General features: G+C 39.6%; 1 protein-coding gene across 1 annotated transcript in view; it reads right to left on the bottom strand.

Moving 5' to 3' along the window:
* LOC137971809 (lysosomal acid lipase/cholesteryl ester hydrolase-like) overlaps positions 1 to 5,339 on the bottom strand; it is an 11,699-nt gene extending 6,360 nt beyond the window's left edge. Inside the window, exons 1-3 of the mRNA XM_068818570.1 lie at positions 5,238 to 5,339; positions 1,949 to 2,289; positions 461 to 707 (exon numbers count right to left, since the gene is read on the bottom strand). Coding sequence (XP_068674671.1) covers positions 461 to 707; positions 1,949 to 2,289; positions 5,238 to 5,339 — 690 coding nt within the window. The remainder of the gene's footprint in view (positions 1 to 460; positions 708 to 1,948; positions 2,290 to 5,237) is intronic.
* Between the last annotated feature and the right edge of the window lie 14,661 nt (positions 5,340 to 20,000).

Genomic DNA, 20,000 nt, shown 5'->3' with positions numbered 1-20,000 from the left:
TTCGGTTGATCTTGCTTGCGTTGTACAATATGGGCGAGCTATCCAGTAGCTGGATTGGTAAGGAAAATAGATAATATAAGCTATTCTATCTTTTATGCTTCCGTTGTCGTCGTCAAAGCCTTAAATTCGGTTATCTTACGTTGTCTTATAGCCTAGCATAGAAGGAAAAAAGGATTAAGATAGACTATTTTTCTCCTTCAACCGATAATGGTCTAGATCTTGTCTTGGTGTTGTTGCCATAGACGACTTCGTTTTTCGCCATAACTCCTATTTCAATACGATTCGACCTATTTTTTAATTTATTATATTTTTTTCAAAGAAAAAAGAGTTTATCGAAACATATCCTTTTATTGACACTTACTAGCTCTGCAGCGCGAACTATGGTGTCTTATTTCTTTAAAATTCAAAAAAAAAAGAAAAAAAAAAGAAGGAACGTAATGTAAACGATCATACTCGATACCTTAATTTCCATGGAAGTTTCGCTAGGAATGGTCAGGAAAGGGGTCTTTGTATGACCTATAGTGCCTACTGGTGCAAGAGCGAAAAAGGTCTTCACCATTTTAGCCAACTCTTTGTTCGTGGAGAACTCGGCAAAACCGATTGTAGTTCCCTGGGAATGACCAATGTAGTACAGCGAGGATTGCGCTGTTTTTGTCGTCACAAATTTCAACATGGCAGGAAGATCGTATTGGGCCATCTCGTCCCAGCTGCAAAAAAAAAAAAAAAAAAAAAAACCGAAAGGTGGAGAGTTGAGATGCTCTTACTTTCATTTCGTTAGGGGAACAATGTCAACGGCAATGTTTTAATTGATAAACTTTGCCGTCAAAGTTGCGATGTGTAACACAATACCTGAAATTATTTCTGAAGATAACACCAATGTCACAGGCTTTTAAACGGTACAATAATTTCCCTCAAATTGTACTCTGTTTGCCAAAGGTTTCCTTAATTTTCCTCTGTAGCGAGAAGGAAAGGAAAGCTCTGCACGGATATACTGATACCCTGTTGCGTGTGCGCGACGTGATGTCAATGCAAAGCCTTTTCTGCCATTGGGAAACGAAAGGAAAGGAAGTGCCTACTCGATTTAGCGCGGGAGCACTAATTGGGGACACCGTAAAGAGAAATTAACAATCAACGCAAATTAAGTCAAACGTTGGTTTTTGAGGAGAGGGGAAACCGGAGTGCCCAGAGAAAACCTCTCGGTGCAGAGTAGAGAACCAACAAACTCAACTCACATCTGACGCCGAGTCGGGGAATCGAAGCCGGGCACATTAGTAGGAGGCGACTGCTCTCACCACAGCGCCATCCCTACACCCCTAAACATTCAAACTGGTTATAGCAGTAGCAGCAGTAGTAGTTTCTTTACTTAAACTTGCTTAAAAATCTTCAGTAATAACAGTATTGTTTAATTCAAATAGCAAACTTTTAAACGGTTACTTGTAGATTTTAATTATTCGTCCAAATTTGTGGATGACATGGAGGAGATCCGTGCAGAGGTTTCGTTTCCTTATAGATAGAAAGGAAGATCAAGGAAACCTCTGCCAAGCAGGGTACTAAAAGTAGAACAAATTATCATCACATGAAGTTCTTGGGAGTACGAATGGAGCAGTGATGAGAGCACTCGCCTCCTCCTGGCCCCGACTCTATTCCCAGACTCTTCATCATATGGGGGTTGAGTTTGGTGCTTCTCTATACTGTACCGAGAGGTTTTTCTCCGGGTTTTCCGGTTCTCTCTCCTCAAAACCAACATTTGACTTTAATTTGCGTTAATTGTTAATTTCAGTTCACTGTGTCCGTAATTATAGTGCTCCGGCGCTAAATAAAGTTCCTTTTTTTCCTTTCCCTTCCGATTGTGTTCAGTATTGTCCTCTGTTAGGGCAATGGAGAGCCACCTCTACCATGATCTCATTTTGTAGATCTTCCTTTACCATGATAACGCAAAGAATATTACCTAAAGTCCCAAAATGTGTTGGAATTTGTTTTGTATTTGATATGACGTAGACCATAGGTATTTCCTCGTACGTTGCCCAACCAAACATCAAAGCCTGCATCAGCCATAAGGAAGCCCAAGCTTTGATTAGGGAAGTTTGCGACCCAGTTGGACGAGGCACACAGCATACCATGCTGTAGGAATACCACTGGCTTCGGACCTGGACAGCTATCCTGGTCACAAGTGTCCTGGTTGAATTCATTTCTTCCTCCTGGTATCCTCTGAATGTAGATCAGGTAACCGTCTTCTGTCTCAACGGTGTACTCCTCCGCTGGGTATCCACTGTAACTAATCATTTCGGTCTGAAGGACGAACACAATTGGTTAGTTTGGTCTGTAAAGGGAACCCACACACCAACAGGGTATACCAGATAGGCTTTAATCACACGGCGGCAATGTTGAATCCCGAGTGATTGAGAACTTTCCTTTTGCGCACTGAAACTCGTTCCCAAACATGTCAATTTGAGCTCAAGGTCGGGGTACGGAATCTATTGTCTATGGCCAATATGGCCTCTGTGCAAATGAGGCCCGTACAACGTAAAAGTTGTTTTCTTTTATTCTAGGTGTCCTTTTTAAGGCCGTTCATGAACTTTGTGTACCTTTCACAAGTTAAGACGGTCGGCGATACTCGCGAACATTTTGACATTCAGCGGATCTCAACCATTTTAAAATCATTTGGAAGCCATTTTGAAAAACAGCATTGAAGAACAAAAGGTAACAAATCTTTAAATTGTCTTTCCAAAAGGTGACTCACTTAGTAGCCAATTGTCGGTTTTTACTCATAAGTAGCAAGCATTTTTAACCAAAATAGATCGATGAAAAATAAAAAATAAAATAAATCGGCGAAATCAATACTCTTTTCATTCCCCTAAACACGGTTGCACCTTCGTTTCCTTTACATGGAACCCATCGAGGACTGAGTTTGTAAAGTGTTTTTTTTTTTATTCTCTTAAGGTAATCCAGTATTCCAGCTCTTCTAAGACTATCATTGGACCCATCTATACCTAGATTTTAATTCCCATCACGACAGTCAACACAAGGTCAGCACAGCATCAACTCTCCTGCACAGACCGCTCTAAATCTACCCAATTCCTCCGAAGGAAAAAAGCGGGAACTTAATTATGTTCATGCAGCTCTGGAGTCCAACGGTTATCCATCTAAGTTCATCAAAAACATACAGGCTAAAAAAACTCGATCTTCACAACAACAAATTTATCCCCAGAGGAACTTGTTGAAATGTTTTTCACGGTGGTGAACCAACCGAGCCACGCAAGTCTCTCGCTTCTCTTCTTTATATCAAAGGAACAACTGAACCCTTGGACATGTGTCCTCAAAATACAAGAGGTCACCGTTGTAAACAAACCATTTACCACTCTACAACAACAGTTCTCAGCTCCGAAATTCTGACCTTCGATGAAATCGGAGACCAAGGTCTTGTATAAAAATTCCCTGTACAAATTGTTCGTGGTGTTATAGTGGGGAAACTGGCAGAGCTTTTAATACCCGAATAAAAGAACATTTGACAAACACCAAAACTGCGGCGCAAGGTTCTAGAATAGACCATTTTCAAATTCTCACGACAAGACTGGATCTAGCATAAAATGGAGGCCAATGCGGGTATATCTTTTCGAATGCAAATTAATTTGCCCGCATTAGCCTCCATTTTCACGCTAGATCCAGTCCAGCCGTTAGAATACGAAACTGGCCTATTGCTAATCGCGCCTGACCCAACAACCGCGCCATTGATTTTGAAAACGTGTCAATTATTGACAAAGGCACTTTTAGAACCAGAAAAACAGTAGAAGCGTGGCATACCAGAGTGACACCTAGCGCAGATATAAATTCTCGCCCGTTACCTGGGCAATACAACATTTTAAACAAACATTCATAACCATTTACATTTTTATTATTTCGCAATTCACACTTTTTATTCAAATATTCTCATCGCTTTCTTATCATTCATTTTACCCGTTGAAGACTGCAGTTCGGGCAGTCGAACTCGTAGTTTTCAATCATTTTAGCCAGAGATAGTTCTTTAAATTTCAACTATGTTTCACCCTGGCTGCGGCCCTTCAATATTTTTAAGACCTATTTTAATTGCTTAATTGCACATTTCCTGGGAACAATTATTGCTTTGATGGATCAAAAGTATGGTCAGATGCTACTAGTTCAAATTTAAGCTCTCTTATGTCGGTTAATTGATTGCACGTGTCGCAGAAATTCAGGAATTCTTAATTTTCAGAACAAAGGTATTGTCAGTTATGATAGAGTTCTTTTTTTTTTCAGGCAGTTCATAGGTGAAAGTTATTTTCCTGTTTTGATTAAATATTTTTCCGAATGAGCCTTTACAGTGAAATATTGAATCTTCATTTTGCGGAGAACGTTTCCCTTTAGGAGCTCTTTAACTTTCTTTACACTGTCGTTTGAAATAGTCTAGTTTAGGCCGATGAGTGTATGAATTTTCGCCCCTTAAGCGTTGCGATTAGAAGAAAAAAGATAGCACTTTTTTTTTTTTCTAGCAACGTTTACTTCGGAAAGGTATTAGGAAAGGCCAGACCGTATTCTGGTGTTGTTATAAAACAAATACAAGAGAAAATAAAGGAAAAGAGAAGGCATCCCGTATACATGCCTTTTTCCAGAGGTAATATGTCTTCCAAGTTATTTTACGATCGATACTTTCAGCACGAGAAGACAAAATTGGTATCCCCGCGCGGCCATGTAATGTTCTGTTTATTATATATATATTGATGAAATGTCTAGATTTAAAACAACTTGTTTTATTCATTTTCGAAATGATGAAAAATTGTTCACCAACCACTAAAACACGCATCTTGTGTAACATGAAACAAGATATGAAAGTTATGAAAAACAAATTATGATAATGTAAAATTTGCAATAAAAATGTTAATGTAGTAGAGAAGAATTATATTTAAGCACAAAAGTATCGTACAATGAAGAGGAAGCTCGCCTTTTATTGGCTAATCGTGTTCGTTACCATGACAACAGCGATATCCTTACATGTGAAAGATAAAAATGATACGTTCACTGCGCGCGGTGAAGATAAGATTTTTTAGTAAAAGGAGAAATCCTGGTATTTCATCAATATCTATATAATAAATAAATAAATAAATATATATATATATTAATTAATATATTCCTTCCAATTCTAGAATAAAAACATCTCAAACTTCCAAGCGAGCTCGAAATATTTGTCTCTAGGACATAGCAATCCTAATATTTTTAAAACTCACCACATTCATGTCGTCTTCCGGGTCCAAATGAGGTTTAAAAAGCCCAAAACTGTTAGCTGTGGCAAGCACAGTGCATAGGACGGTGAATGAAGCGAGATACATCTTTCAGTTTATCGTCACAGACCGGCCAAGATGATGGAGTTAAACTGTGGAAAAAATATTTTAAAAAGCTCTTAGAGGACGGAAGCGGAAAAAAATAAATGCCCGCCGTAGCATTTTAGCCTCCCCCAATATTATATTGGGATCACCATTGCTCTTTTGGACCCGACTTTCTGCGTCATTAATTATAATAGAACAGCGTTGTGACACCTACGTTCCAATTTATTGAAAGGTAAAATAAAAAGTGAACGCCATACTTAAGCAGAATATGAGGAACGCATCTGTTAAAATATGGCCCATGGAGAACTTCCTAACCAATAGGTTAAATAAATAAGCACGGAAAATTCTTCATTCATAATTCACAATCAATTCTCAAAAAGCTCACACCCCGACCATGACTTACGACGAAAAATAGACAAAAATAGAAACAGAATTTATGTTAATGCCAACCAGGAGAATTTAAGTGCAAATCACACTAAACGGCCGCGTAAAGGAACTTTCAGGGTATTGCACCGCCGCCAATATTGACGACCTGCTTCTTTCTTCATCCAATGGAAATATTCGTTTTATCAAATTCGTTTGTGTAATGTTTTAAAAAAAACAAGCCGCATTGTTTTGTCGGGTTTGAAAACACGAACCAAGTGTTTCGATAATGCACCAAGTGCAGTGACTTTATATCGATAAACTTCCTCCTTATTAGTGTGCGGTGTTTCATCAGATATAAAAACACTGCAAGTGACTTCTAAATATTAATTAAAATTTCAGCCATTAAAATTTTCCTGGCGGATACGTTTACCCATTCTCCCTCCAAACTTCTTCAACAAATTTTGTCAACTACAAAATTAAACGACTCTTGCCGTCATGTTAACAATGTTTTTATCTAGACTTTGGATTTTGTCCCGTTCCACGTGGAACCCTGCTTCTTCGTTAGCTGCTTGTTATTCAGCCTTGCATTTTACCACCGTGCAAAAATATTAAAGAACCAATCTGTGACATATCGTGTTGATTTTGGGAAGGATTTTTCCAACAAGGCTTTTTCTTCATCGGTAGTTTTCAATTATCTGAACTTTCTCTCACGCAGCATTTTTAACCAACCTTCTTCAACCATCGACTGCAACAAAGAAAGGACTGAAGGCTACGCGTCGTGGGTTTTTAAACCCGATAAAACACTACTGCTCGTTTTTTTTTAACGTTGCATAAAACACGATGGTGCGAGTTTTTTGAACGGCTTCAAAAACATTCCACAAAAAGCGTGTCCCTCGGGAGTCCGAACAAGTGTTTAAATTGTGAGGGGAAGATATTAGCATTTAAGAAAAACAAGTGGACCTTATAAAGAGTATGGTAATTTTGAAAGCAGCTTATTTTTCCTTCAGTCCTTTTTTTGTTGCAGTCGATGGTCGAAGAAGGTTGGTGAAAAGTGCTGCGTGAGAGAAAGTTCAGATAATTGAAAACTGCCGATGAAGAAAAATCCTTGTTGGAAAAATCCCAAAATGTCACAAATTGGCCTTTAACAATTTTTGCACAGTGGCAAAATGCAAGGCTGAACAAACAAGCAGCTAACGAAGAAGCAGGGTTCGACGTGGAACGGGACAAAATCCAAAGTCTAGATAAGAATAATTTATTTTTTTTATGATTAGTGTATACGTCAAGCAATTATTGGACGAGCTGAGCGAAAACGGGAGAGTTGTTTGTTTGTTAACTATCTCAGTTGTGTAGTTGTACCTTACAGAAACAACAGCAACGTTGGAATGCACTGAACGTGGCTTAACTTTAGTTGTTGAAGGGCCGAATAGCCATATCTAAGAGGGCACGGTAACGAATCCTGCAATCTGACTGTCTATAGCTTAGCGTGGTCAGGATTTTCCTATCTCTGCCCACGGTCACGGTGACGCTTTCAACAAAAAGTTATTTACCCGCTAAGGGTCCGTCCGTATAGCGAAAAAGGGTGACTTCGGTCTTCAAAAAGCTGCCCTCGGACTGCGGCCTCGGGCAGCATTTTCAAGACCGCAGCCACAGTTTTTCACTATACGGACCTCCCAGCTGGCAAATAACATAGATTTATTTTATTTGAAGCATCTCAGTTGGCCGGAATCCTAAAGCCTTGAATCCGATTGTCTAATAACGACCTCTTTGCTGGTCCCGCTTTTTTCCATCCGGACCGGTTGCCCTGTCCGGAATTCGCGGGACAGGTACGTAATTTTCTTTTTATCACGGCGCGATAAACGTTGGATTTTACCCGTTAAAATGCAAGTGTTCTCTTACTAAGAGAAGGAGAAAGGTCAGCAATGGAATAAAAGGCCCTTTTAGTCTTCAAAAAGGCGAATACTCGAATGATTTTGCTGACAACTTTTTGCTAGTTTGCTGCTTTTCGAGTTGTTGGTTTTCTTCAACTATTGATATGCCGTTGAACTTGAAACAACCTACTCTGCGGAGCAGTCTTTTGAACTCAGTTTTTCGATTGACATCCGTTATTTTCTTTGGATTTCTATTATCTAATCTCGTTCTATATTGCTTCATTTAAGAAAATACGGATTCCCAGCTAAAATAGTCAAAGAAACAAATCGCAACACTGTGGAGTTTGCATGAACTAACGTCAACAAGTTTTTCTTGTTTACCTAACATTTTCCAAGTTGTGCTCTGACTTTTGAAGGACGTGACGGAGAACAAAGACAAATACTTGAAATATTAAGATATAAAGGCAGCGACTGAGATGTTGGAGCATTTTTTACTAATCTTTTTTCTCCTGTTTTGAAAACTTTCGTTTCATTTCAACAAGACGGAGCATTTTAATGTAGAACGTTATTCGCCTGTTTGTACAGATTATTCAGACATCATTGTTTAGTTTGTTTGCGCATTTCTCAGACTCTGTGCTTGCTATGAAATATTAATAAAACACTTATGTCTGCTCCCAAGTAAAGAGAGAAAAAGAGAAACACTAGCAGAAAATCACTTGTGTCCTACTTGTGAAACTATTTCAGTCCCCCATCAGACATATCATTCTAAGGCATTCGTTCATTATCTAAACTGCGAATTCTCTTTCCTTTTGTGGGCCCATTCCATTAGTAGGGCTAATGCCCACGTGGTTCATATGAGTAGAAAACTAGCACTTCACATTACACTCTAAGTTAAGTCTTCTGACTAATGCTCCTGGGATTTGCTGTCAAGAAACCTCAGAAAACCCTCTACCACTCCTTCCCCCTCCCTAGCAATAAACAGCACATGATCTCCTCACTGCATGAAATAGTCTAAGTAATAAGTAAGGGTTATCTGCCTGAAACGAGGGAATATCAGATTTGAGCCCTCGGGCGGAACCAGAGGTGAATAAATCTGATATCCGTTAGTGAAAGGCCGATAAAATGCTTATTTTAAGTTCATTGGTGAGGTTTTCTAGAAAATACACTGTTGTTTGAGATGTCGGCAAAACAGTTTGATCAAGGTTTGTAAAGAAACAAATATGTGTAGTCTCTAGGGACTTAAATTACATCCATGTGCGTGAAAAATTGCGAAAACAAAATTGTGATGGTCTGAGTTGAATATTTAATTGTAGTTTGCCTCGTGTTGTAATTTGCATTGTGGATTACCGGCTTGATCAAGTTCAGCTGATGTCAAAGTATGAGTGAATCGGACTCCATGCCAGTTATAATAATTTCATCACTCAAAGCAGTTTTTCTGGTACTATTCAATCATCTTGCGAAGATGAAAGTTTGTTGGATGTGCCAGGAGATCATGTTGATGGTTTATATGTAAAGGAAACGTGACAGAATTATTCGAAGAAACGCGGAGTGAGTCCAGTAATGAAGTGGGAGAGACTAGCAAGAAGGTTGGACTCTCGCGACGTAGTATTGTTATGGTGACACAGGGAGAGGTTGAGGAAAGGAATAGAGAACGAATTCCACAAAATACACGAAAGTCGACGGCTTGTCTTACTAGAGTATGACACCTCTTGTACATTATGCGATTTGGAACTCTGTTTTTGGCTCAGTAGGTTTGTCCATGAAATACAGAAGAAAAACGGTACTGAGTATCCACCAATTACGCTTTATCAGATTTTGGGCTGGATTGCAAAGAGCTTTAAGAGAGAATGGCTTGCCAGAGTTGGACATTTTCCGAAATCCGAGATGTAAACTATTCCAAGAATCCATTGATTCGCGAATGAAAACTGTAACACGTACTGGATTGGGAGTCAATGTCAAACAGGCAAAACCAATATCAGGAGACGAAGATCGATAGAAGAGATTCTTTAGTCGAAGGGACTGTTGGGTGAAGATTACCCTTGCACGTTGCTTAACACTTTAGTTTATTTATTTGGCAAGTACTTTTTGCCTCGAAGTGGCGAAGAACACGGAAAGCTACGTTTTTCTCAATTGGAACTTGAAGTTATTGAAGGAGACTTAGTCGAAAGAACAAGACTAAAGGACAAGTCTTTTGCAAAAAATAATTATGCTGGAGGATTACAGCATCGCAAAGTCAAGGCAAAAGTTGTCGAGCATCATGAGAACATTGTGAATCCAGAGAGATGCGTAGTTCGTTCATACAAGAAGTATGTAAGTAAATGCCCAAATGATGTAATTGGAGGTAGTGCATTTTATTTAACTCCGAAACAGAACTGGAGTGCAGGTGATGAGATTTGATTTACTCGTTTACCAATCGGAAAATTTTTTTTTCGAAATCTGTAGTTGCTGACATGTGCAAGAAAGTAAATTTCGAAGGGTACTATACTAATCATTCGTTAAGGGCTACCGCGTGTACCTTAGCTTTCGCAAAAGAGATACCTGAAAAACTTGTTATGGAGCGAACTGGGCATAGGAATGTGAAATCGTTGCGCGAATATCAAAAAGTTTGCTCAAAGAAACAAGAGGCTGTGTCCGATGTTTGCAACTTTCTAAGAAATCGTTTTTGTAAGAGGATTCGCGTGAGCCTCAGCGTAAGAAAATTGCTCTCGATCGTAGTAGCGTGGATACTTTATCTACAACAAGTTGCAAAATTGCTGAGACAACCTTTTCTAGGTTCCAATACCCGCCGTATCTAGAATTTAAACCTCTCCCAATTTCCTTCCCCTTACCCCCTTTCAATGTTGACTGTTTAATGCTTGCAACAATTTTCTTGTCTTGCTAACAACACTGATAGTTCCACGTTTACGTTTGCTAAACGCAAAGTTGTATTTAACATGAAATATAAAATGATTCAGATAATGTTACTAAATGATTCAATAAGATGGAAGTCTTATTTGGTGCAGTAATATTGTAGTGTATTTGATGTTTAGAGGGGAATAATTGAAGGGGAATAACTAAGACCCGCACTCCCCTGTTCTAATCAAAAGCCGCCACTAGCTTTTCAGACAGTTTATTATTGGCGGGGAATATTCAATATAATCCCCTGCGAGTACAAAGGAAACCGAGCCATGTGGCAAATAAGGATGTGAGTGCGGCAAAATGCAACGAAACTAGCAGAAAATCAATTGTCCTACATGTGAAACTATTTCAGTCCCCCATCAGACATATCATACTAAGGCATTCGTTCATTGTCAAGCGTGACCTACGGCTAAATTGTGAATGCACGCCCAAAAGCTTTACAATGATGCGCGATGGACTTGTTTTGATACTGGAAATAGGATGTAATGTAATGCAATGTAATGTAAAATCTTTATTTAAACACGGTAGAATAATCAGGAGTATAACAATAAGGAGTGCGTGTTTCAAGACCCTCCAACTGATCTGAAAATCTACGTTTGCCTCCTTCAATTTCCAAACATGCTTACTTAGCTCTGTGCTAAGTTTCTTTTTGTGATCTTTGAATGAGTTTCTATGGTTGGTTAATCTTGTTTTGAAGGAGTTCTCTGTAAGACCGATGTAAGTTTGAGGTGGTTTGTTGTCATTTGTTGCGACCGTTGCTTGGTAGATTACGGAAGATTTGAGGCAATTACCGTCTCTTTTAACCCGGTTTCCGAACGATGTAGCCTGTGCTTGTGGGAGAAGTATTTTATTATCCGCAGACCTGACCTCGCGACCTTGAACAGGCGTAACGAACTCGTGTCATCTTGTAGACACACGAGAAAGTATCTTCTCAGCAACCTCATATGGTGATTTATTTCCGCGCAACACTATTAATTCAAATTTAGCGCGCGAGTGTAATAAGATGGCTAGTCAGATCATTTGTTGATTCGATTACTAGTGTCCAGAAGAAATGCAATTGTCCGAGGAATACCATGCGCCCATTACAAGGAAAATGCCTCTCAAGAGACATCGTGTACCAGGCAACGGTAAAGACCAGTGAAAAGGAAGAAAAGTACGTAGGACTCACAGCAACTGATTTCAAAGCAAGGTACGAAAACCATAAAGCATCGTTTAAAGCAAGAGCGAAGAGCAACTCAACTGAACTGAGCAAATACATTTGGCAATTAAAGGACAGCGACACCGATAATACGATTTCGTGGAAAATTCTTTCTCTCGCCTCGCATTATACAAACGCGACAAAACGTTGTAATTTATGCATAGATGAAAAATATTACATCATATGCCAGCCGCAAACAACAACACTGAATAAGCGCAACGAGTTGATTAGTAAATGTAGACACAATGAGAAATTCCTATTGAAGAACATTAAGTAAATAGGAGCGTGCAACACGAACGGCCATGTACGACTTAAAAGCGGTAAACTCCAACGAATAAAATCACTCTTGGTTACACACTGATGAGTACAGGACAAACTAACCTGTACGAAACAGATCTGTATGAAAACCAGAGGCAAAAGTATGATCGTATCCTAATTATTCATTCATTTATATAGATAGATAGATAGATAGATAGATAGATAGATAGATAGATAGATAGAGATAGAGATAGAGATAGATAGATATAGATAGAGATAGATAGATATAGATAGATATAGATAGATAGATATAGATAGATATAGATAGATAGAGATAGATAGATAGATAGATATAGATAGATATAGATATAGATATAGATATAGAGAGATATATAGATATAGAGAGATATATAGATAGATAGATATATAGATATATATAGATATATAGATATATAGATATATATATACGTAAAGTAGGCTTGTATTTGCTGTACTAAGAGTGCTCTATACCATGCGGTAGGGCAATTATAAATGAATGAATAATCAGGACACGATCATACTTTTGCCTCTGGTTTTCATACAGGCCTGTTTCGTACAGGACGTTTAGTTTGTCCTGCACTCATCAGTGTGTAACCGAGAGTGATTTTATTCGTTGAAGATTACCGCTTTTTAGTCATACATGGCCGTTCGTGTTGCACGCTCCTATTTACCTAACGTTCTTCAATAGGTATTTCTCACTGTGTCTACATTTACTAATCAACTCGTTGCGCTTATTGAGTGTTGCTGTTTGCGGCTGGCATATGATGTAATATTTTTCAGCTATGCATAAATTACAACGTTTTGTCGCTTTAGTATAATGCGAGGCGTGACAAAGAATTTTCCACGAAATTGTATAGTCGGTGTTGCTGTCCTTTAATTGCCAAATGTATTTGCTCAGTTCAGTTGAGTTGCTCTTCGCTCTTGCTTTAAACGATGCTTTATGGTTTGCGTACCTTGCTTTGAAATCAGTTGCTGTGAGTCCTACGAACTTTTCTTCCTTTTCGCTGGTCTTCACCGTTGCCTGATACACGATGTCTCTTGAGAGGCATTTTCCTTGTAATGGGCACGTGGTATTCCTCGGACAATTGCATTCCTTCTGGACATTATCTTTGCTGCCTTTTGCCAGTTTTCTTTTGTTATTTCCTTCGATGATTGTTCTTACGTTTGGCATACAGCTGTAGGATAGTTTTATTGTGTTCTTGTTGAAGATCTTGTGTAATTTATTGCTTTTCGGAAAGCATTTACGGATAATGTTCAGGCCTGTATGAAAACCAGAGGCAAATGTATGATCGTGTCCTGATTATTCATTCATTTATAATTTCCCTACCGCATGGTATAGAGCACTCTTAGTGCAGCAAATACAAGCCTACTTTACGTACATTCCGCTCCTTCACTGTAGAGCACTCTTTTGAATTTGCGTACTGACATGGAACGACTATCTTTTGAATATTCAACGAAGAACATTCCCACAGCACCAAGAACACCATACTTGAAGAAGTTCATTGAGAAATCGGAGCTCTTCATGAAACGAATGAGGTGGAAAGCATTATTCTTCTTGAACCCCAACCCAACAGAGTCAAAGCAAGATCACTATGGCTTAAGCACTAAAAAAACTCCGCCTGCAATCAACGAGCTTAAAGAATTTGAAGAATGCATGGTGAACCTGATCCAAAGCATCGAATTCAAGAACAAGCCCAATGCCTTCCAAAAAAGAATGCATGAGGATTTGAAGACAGTAAAGGACGACGCAAAATTGACCGTTAAGGCAGAAAAAACAACGAATTATTACAAAATGGATCAGCGAAGGTACAACGGGCTCGTCGAAGCCAGCGTCACTAAAACCTATAAGAAAACGAGCGAGAGCGAAGTACTCTCCATCAACAGAGAAGCAGGACAAATTGCCAAAGAATTTAAACTCGAAGATCGTATAGAATGTCTAGCAGAAAAAGAAGTATTCATCAACCTTAAAGACCACAAGCCAAACTTCCCAAACGCGCCGGCATGCAGATTAATAAGTCCAACGAAATCGGAAATAGGGCGTGTGAGCAAAGTTATACTAAACAGATTGGTAAAGAACATAGTAAAGGCAACCGAAATAAACCTGTGGAAAAGCACTAGAGAAGTACTAGAATGGTTCAGATCATTCCCCGACAAGCAGAACGGATGTTTCATTGGATTCGATATCGTGGAATTTTATCCATCCATAACAGAAAAGCTACTATTAAAAGCTATTGACTTCGCAAAGCAGTTTAACACCATACGAGATTGCGAGAAAGATATCATCATCCACGCAAAACGCACAGTAGTATTCAAAGGAAAAGAACCCTGGAGGAAGAAAGGTAATAACAACGGTTTCGATGTAACGATGGGGAGCTTCGATGGGGCAGAATCATGTGAATTAGTGGTATGTTACATGCTTTCGCTATTACAAGCAAAACATGGGTCATCCTTTGGCTTATACAGAGACGATGGATTGGGCATAGTCAAAGGCACACCAAGGCAAATTGAAAATATGAAGAAGGACATTTGCAAAACATTCCAGGAGAACGACCTACGAATTACGATCGAAGCCAACAAGAAAGTGGTCAATTTCCTTGATGTCACCCTAGACCTAAACACGGGAAAGCACATACCATACATGAAACCAAACAACGTGTTACAGTACGTCAACATCAAATCCAACCACCCCCCAATCATCTTAAAGAACATTCCTGAAGGAATCAACAAGCGACTGTCAGAAATTTCTTCGAGTGAGGAAGTCTTCAATGAAGCAGCCCCCGTATATCAAAAGGCGCTGAGCGACAGTGGATATGTTTACAAACTCAATAATGTTAGACCAACGGCTCCAAAGACAGGGAGACGGCAAAGGAAGCGTAACATCATCTGGTTCAATCCACCCTACAACGAAAACGTGAAAACCAAAAACCATTATCCGTAAATGCTTTCCGAAAAGCAATAAATTACACAAGATCTTCAACAAGAACACAATAAAACTATCCTACAGCTGTATGCCAAACGTAAGAACAATCATCGAAGGAAATAACAAAAGAAAACTGGCAAAAGGCAGCAAAGATAATGTCCAGAAGGAATGCAATTGTCCGAGGAATACCACGTGCCCATTACAAGGAAAATGCCTCTCAAGAGACATCGTGTATCAGGCAACGGTGAAGACCAGCGAAAAGGAAGAAAAGTTCGTAGGACTCACAGCAACTGATTTCAAAGCAAGGTACGCAAACCATAAAGCATCGTTTAAAGCAAGAGCGAAGAGCAACTCAACTGAACTGAGCAAATACATTTGGCAATTAAAGGACAGCAACACCGACTATACAATTTCGTGGAAAATTCTTTGTCACGCCTCGCATTATACTAACGCGACAAAACGTTGTAATTTATGCATAGCTGAAAAATATTACATCATACGCCAGCCGCAAACAGCAACACTCAATAAGCGCAACGAGTTGATTAGTAAATGTAGACACAATGAGAAATACCTATTGAAGAACGTTAGGTAAATAGGAGCGTGCAACACGAACGGCCATGTATGACTAAAAAGCGGTAATCTTCAACGAATAAAATCACTCTCGCTTACACACTGATGAGTGCAGGACAAACTAAACGTCCTGTACGAAACAGGCCTGTATGAAAACCAGAGGCAAAAGTATGATCGTGTCCTGATTATTCATTCATTAGATATATATATAGATATATATAGCCGATCGTATGAAAACCGGGTCCTTCCTACGTATCTTAATTTGTCTTTAAATTAGACTAGAATAGCTGGGACAGTTATATTTTGTCAGTAACTAGACTCTAACCTTTCCATTGACAACATCTTTTAATTTAAGAAGTCAGTGTCATTGCCATTTGGCAACTTGTCACTTGGACCTGAAATTTAAACAAAAAAATGTATATGTGTGAAAAAAAGGCTAATATCATCAGCCATTAAGGCAGTTAAGGCCATTAATATGTCTGCTATATTTCGAACTAATCTTTCAAACATCACTATGGTGACTTCAGAAGAAGTAATATTTTATATCCCATGGAAGCCTTATTGCCTTACCCAACACCTGGAGATTTACTTCCCTCACCCTCCCATAGAGAGGTCTAGTGACTTGTTTTGGCTATGGACTAACACCTCATACTTGTTAGACTTGCATGTGACAAGCCATGACGCAGCTCCCCCTAGGAATTTCAAGCTCACCGTCAGTGCAACTGCTGCCAGAGGCAGCAGTTGCACTTTGGATTTTGCAGCCAAGTTTGACCTTGTTTTTAAAACTTCAGCTAGATATCTCATATAAATCAGACATCTTATATATATATATGCGCATGCTCACTAGCTCGCTAGTTTGAGCACTCTGGCATGGCTTGGATGTACCACATTTGTGGGACATCTGGGGTGGCTTTATAGCTTAACCTCCATCTTAGACATCAGCACTGCACTGATGAGGCCCAGAAGGCCGAAACAGTACTGTCTGCAGTTAGTTATATATATATATATATATATATATATATATATATATATATATCTGACTGGATTTACAAAAAGCTACCCATTGATGCTGTAACTTAGCACCTTCAGATGCACAACAAAGTTCTCTCTACTGACAGCTATGATTGCAGCTAGGATCAAACCTTACCCCATCCTGGACAATGCAACTTCTCGAGTTTACACGTGTCTAATTATTATTTTACTGGTCCTTGCATGGGGATCCCTGTGGCACCTGAGAGGTCAAGGTAAGACATTTCCTGACTTCCTGACTTAAATTTTGATCAAGTCCTATATAAGAGAATTAGCTTCTTGGTCATTCCTAAGTCATAGGCGATCAATTTCTGCCAAGTAGTGTCACAGAAATACTGACAAGTTATTTGATTTAAACCAAGGCACAAACTCTAACTCAGGGTATAATCAACCCCCCCCCTAAACTAACTTTGCCGTGCTCTTATAGGTGCAAATTAACATTTAAATCATAGCTTAGACACTCTAGAGTTTGCACAGGCATGTGTTGACGGAGCCCCCCCTGGTTCAAAGACCGCGCCAAGAGGTTGAATACGGGCTTCGCCCGCATTCAACCGAAAATTTAAGCAGCCACCTTCTTCAAAAATCAGTCAGATATCAAAGCACAATGGAGCAGATGCAGACTAAACAATCTTGCTCAAGCAAATTCCATTCAGGCTGAGCCTCCCATTGGCCATAGCATTGAATTCCTTTTCATTCCATGCTAATTTCTGACTGGATTTACAAAAAGCTACCCATTGATGCTGTAACTTAGCACCTTCAGATGCACAACAAAGTTCTCTCTACTGACAGCTATGATTGCAGCTAGGATCAAACCTTACCCCATCCTGGACAATGCAACTTCTCGAGTTTACACGTGTCTAATTATTATTTTACTGGTCCTTGCATGGGGATCCCTGTGGCACCTGAGAGGTCAAGGTAAGACATTTCCTGACTTCCTGACTTAAATTTTGATCAAGTCCTATATAAGAGAATTAGCTTCTTGGTCATTCCTAAGTCATAGGCGATCAATTTCTGCCAAGTAGTGTCACAGAAATACTGACAAGTTATTTGATTTAAACCAAGGCACAAACTCTAACTCAGGGTATAATCAACCCCCCCTAAACTAACTTTGCCGTGCTCTTATAGGTGCAAACTAACATTTAAATCATAGCTTAGACACTCTAGAGTTTGCACAGGCATGTGTTGACGGAGCCCCCCCTGGTTCAAAGACCGCGCCAAGAGGTTGAATACGGGCTTCGCCCACATTCAACCGAAAATTTAAGCAGCCACCTTCTTCAAAAATCAGTCAGATATCAAAGCACAATGGAGCAGATGCAGACTAAACAATCTTGCTCAAGCAAATTCCATTCAGGCTGAGCCTCCCATTGGCCATAGCATTGAATTCCTTTTCATTCCATGCTAATTTCTGACTGGATTTACAAAAAGCTACCCATTGATGCTGTAACTTAGCACCTTCAGATGCACAACAAAGTTCTCTCTACTGACAGCTATGATTGCAGCTAGGATCAAACCTTACCCCATCCTGGACAATGCAACTTCTCGAGTTTACACGTGTCTAATTATTATTTTACTGGTCCTTGCATGGGGATCCCTGTGGCACCTGAGAGGTCAAGGTAAGACATTTCCTGACTTCCTGACTTAAATTTTGATCAAGTCCTATATAAGAGAATTAGCTTCTTGGTCATTCCTAAGTCATAGGCGATCAATTTCTGCCAAGTAGTGTCACAGAAATACTGACAAGTTATTTGATTTAAACCAAGGCACAAACTCTAACTCAGGGTATAATCAACCCCCCCTAAACTAACTTTGCCGTGCTCTTATAGGTGCAAATTAACATTTAAATCATAGCTTAGACACTCTAGAGTTTGCACAGGCATGTGTTGACGGAGCCCCCCCTGGTTCAAAGACCGCGCCAAGAGGTTGAATACGGGCTTCGCCCGCATTCAACCGAAAATTTAAGCAGCCACCTTCTTCAAAAATCAGTCAGATATCAAAGCACAATGGAGCAGATGCAGACTAAACAATCTTGCTCAAGCAAATTCCATTCAGGCTGAGCCTCCCATTGGCCATAGCATTGAATTCCTTTTCATTCCATGCTAATTTCTGACTGGATTTACAAAAAGCTACCCATTGATGCTGTAACTTAGCACCTTCAGATGCACAACAAAGTTCTCTCTACTGACAGCTATGATTGCAGCTAGGATCAAACCTTACCCCATCCTGGACAATGCAACTTCTCGAGTTTACACATGTCTAATTATTATTTTACTGGTCCTTGCATGGGGATCCCTGTGGCACCTGAGAGGTCAAGGTAAGACATTTCCTGACTTCCTGACTTAAATTTTGATCAAGTCCTATATAAGAGAATTAGCTTCTTGGTCATTCCTAAGTCATAGGCGATCAATTTCTGCCAAGTAGTGTCACAGAAATACTGACAAGTTATTTGATTTAAACCAAGGCACAAACTCTAACTCAGGGTATAATCAACCCCCCCTAAACTAACTTTGCCGTGCTCTTATAGGTGCAAATTAACATTTAAATCATAGCTTAGACACTCTAGAGTTTGCACAGGCATGTGTTGACGGAGCCCCCCCTGGTTCAAAGACCGCGCCAAGAGGTTGAATACGGGCTTCGCCCGCATTCAACCGAAAATTTAAGCAGCCACCTTCTTCAAAAATCAGTCAGATATCAAAGCACAATGGAGCAGATGCAGACTAAACAATCTTGCTCAAGCAAATTCCATTCAGGCTGAGCCTCCCATTGGCCATAGCATTGAATTCCTTTTCATTCCATGCTAATTTCTGACTGGATTTACAAAAAGCTACCCATTGATGCTGTAACTTAGCACCTTCAGATGCACAACAAAGTTCTCTCTACTGACAGCTATGATTGCAGCTAGGATCAAACCTTACCCCATCCTGGACAATGCAACTTCTCGAGTTTACACGTGTCTAATTATTATTTTACTGGTCCTTGCATGGGGATCCCTGTGGCACCTGAGAGGTCAAGGTAAGACATTTCCTGACTTCCTGACTTAAATTTTGATCAAGTCCTATATAAGAGAATTAGCTTCTTGGTCATTCCTAAGTCATAGGCGATCAATTTCTGCCAAGTAGTGTCACAGAAATACTGACAAGTTATTTGATTTAAACCAAGGCACAAACTCTAACTCAGGGTATAATCAACCCCCCCCCTAAACTAACTTTGCCGTGCTCTTATAGGTGCAAATTAACATTTAAATCATAGCTTAGACACTCTAGAGTTTGCACAGGCATGTGTTGACGGAGCCCCCCCTGGTTCAAAGACCGCGCCAAGAGGTTGAATACGGGCTTCGCCCGCATTCAACCGAAAATTTAAGCAGCCACCTTCTTCAAAAATCAGTCAGATATCAAAGCACAATGGAGCAGATGCAGACTAAACAATCTTGCTCAAGCAAATTCCATTCAGGCTGAGCCTCCCATTGGCCATAGCATTGAATTCCTTTTCATTCCATGCTAATTTCTGACTGGATTTACAAA

The sequence above is a fragment of the Montipora foliosa genome, chromosome 9 (assembly GCF_036669935.1).
Source record: "Montipora foliosa isolate CH-2021 chromosome 9, ASM3666993v2, whole genome shotgun sequence".
Classification (NCBI taxonomy): Eukaryota; Metazoa; Cnidaria; class Anthozoa; order Scleractinia; family Acroporidae; genus Montipora; species Montipora foliosa.
Note: the sequence above shows the minus strand (reverse complement) of the source record. Positions and strands in the feature narration are given on the sequence as shown.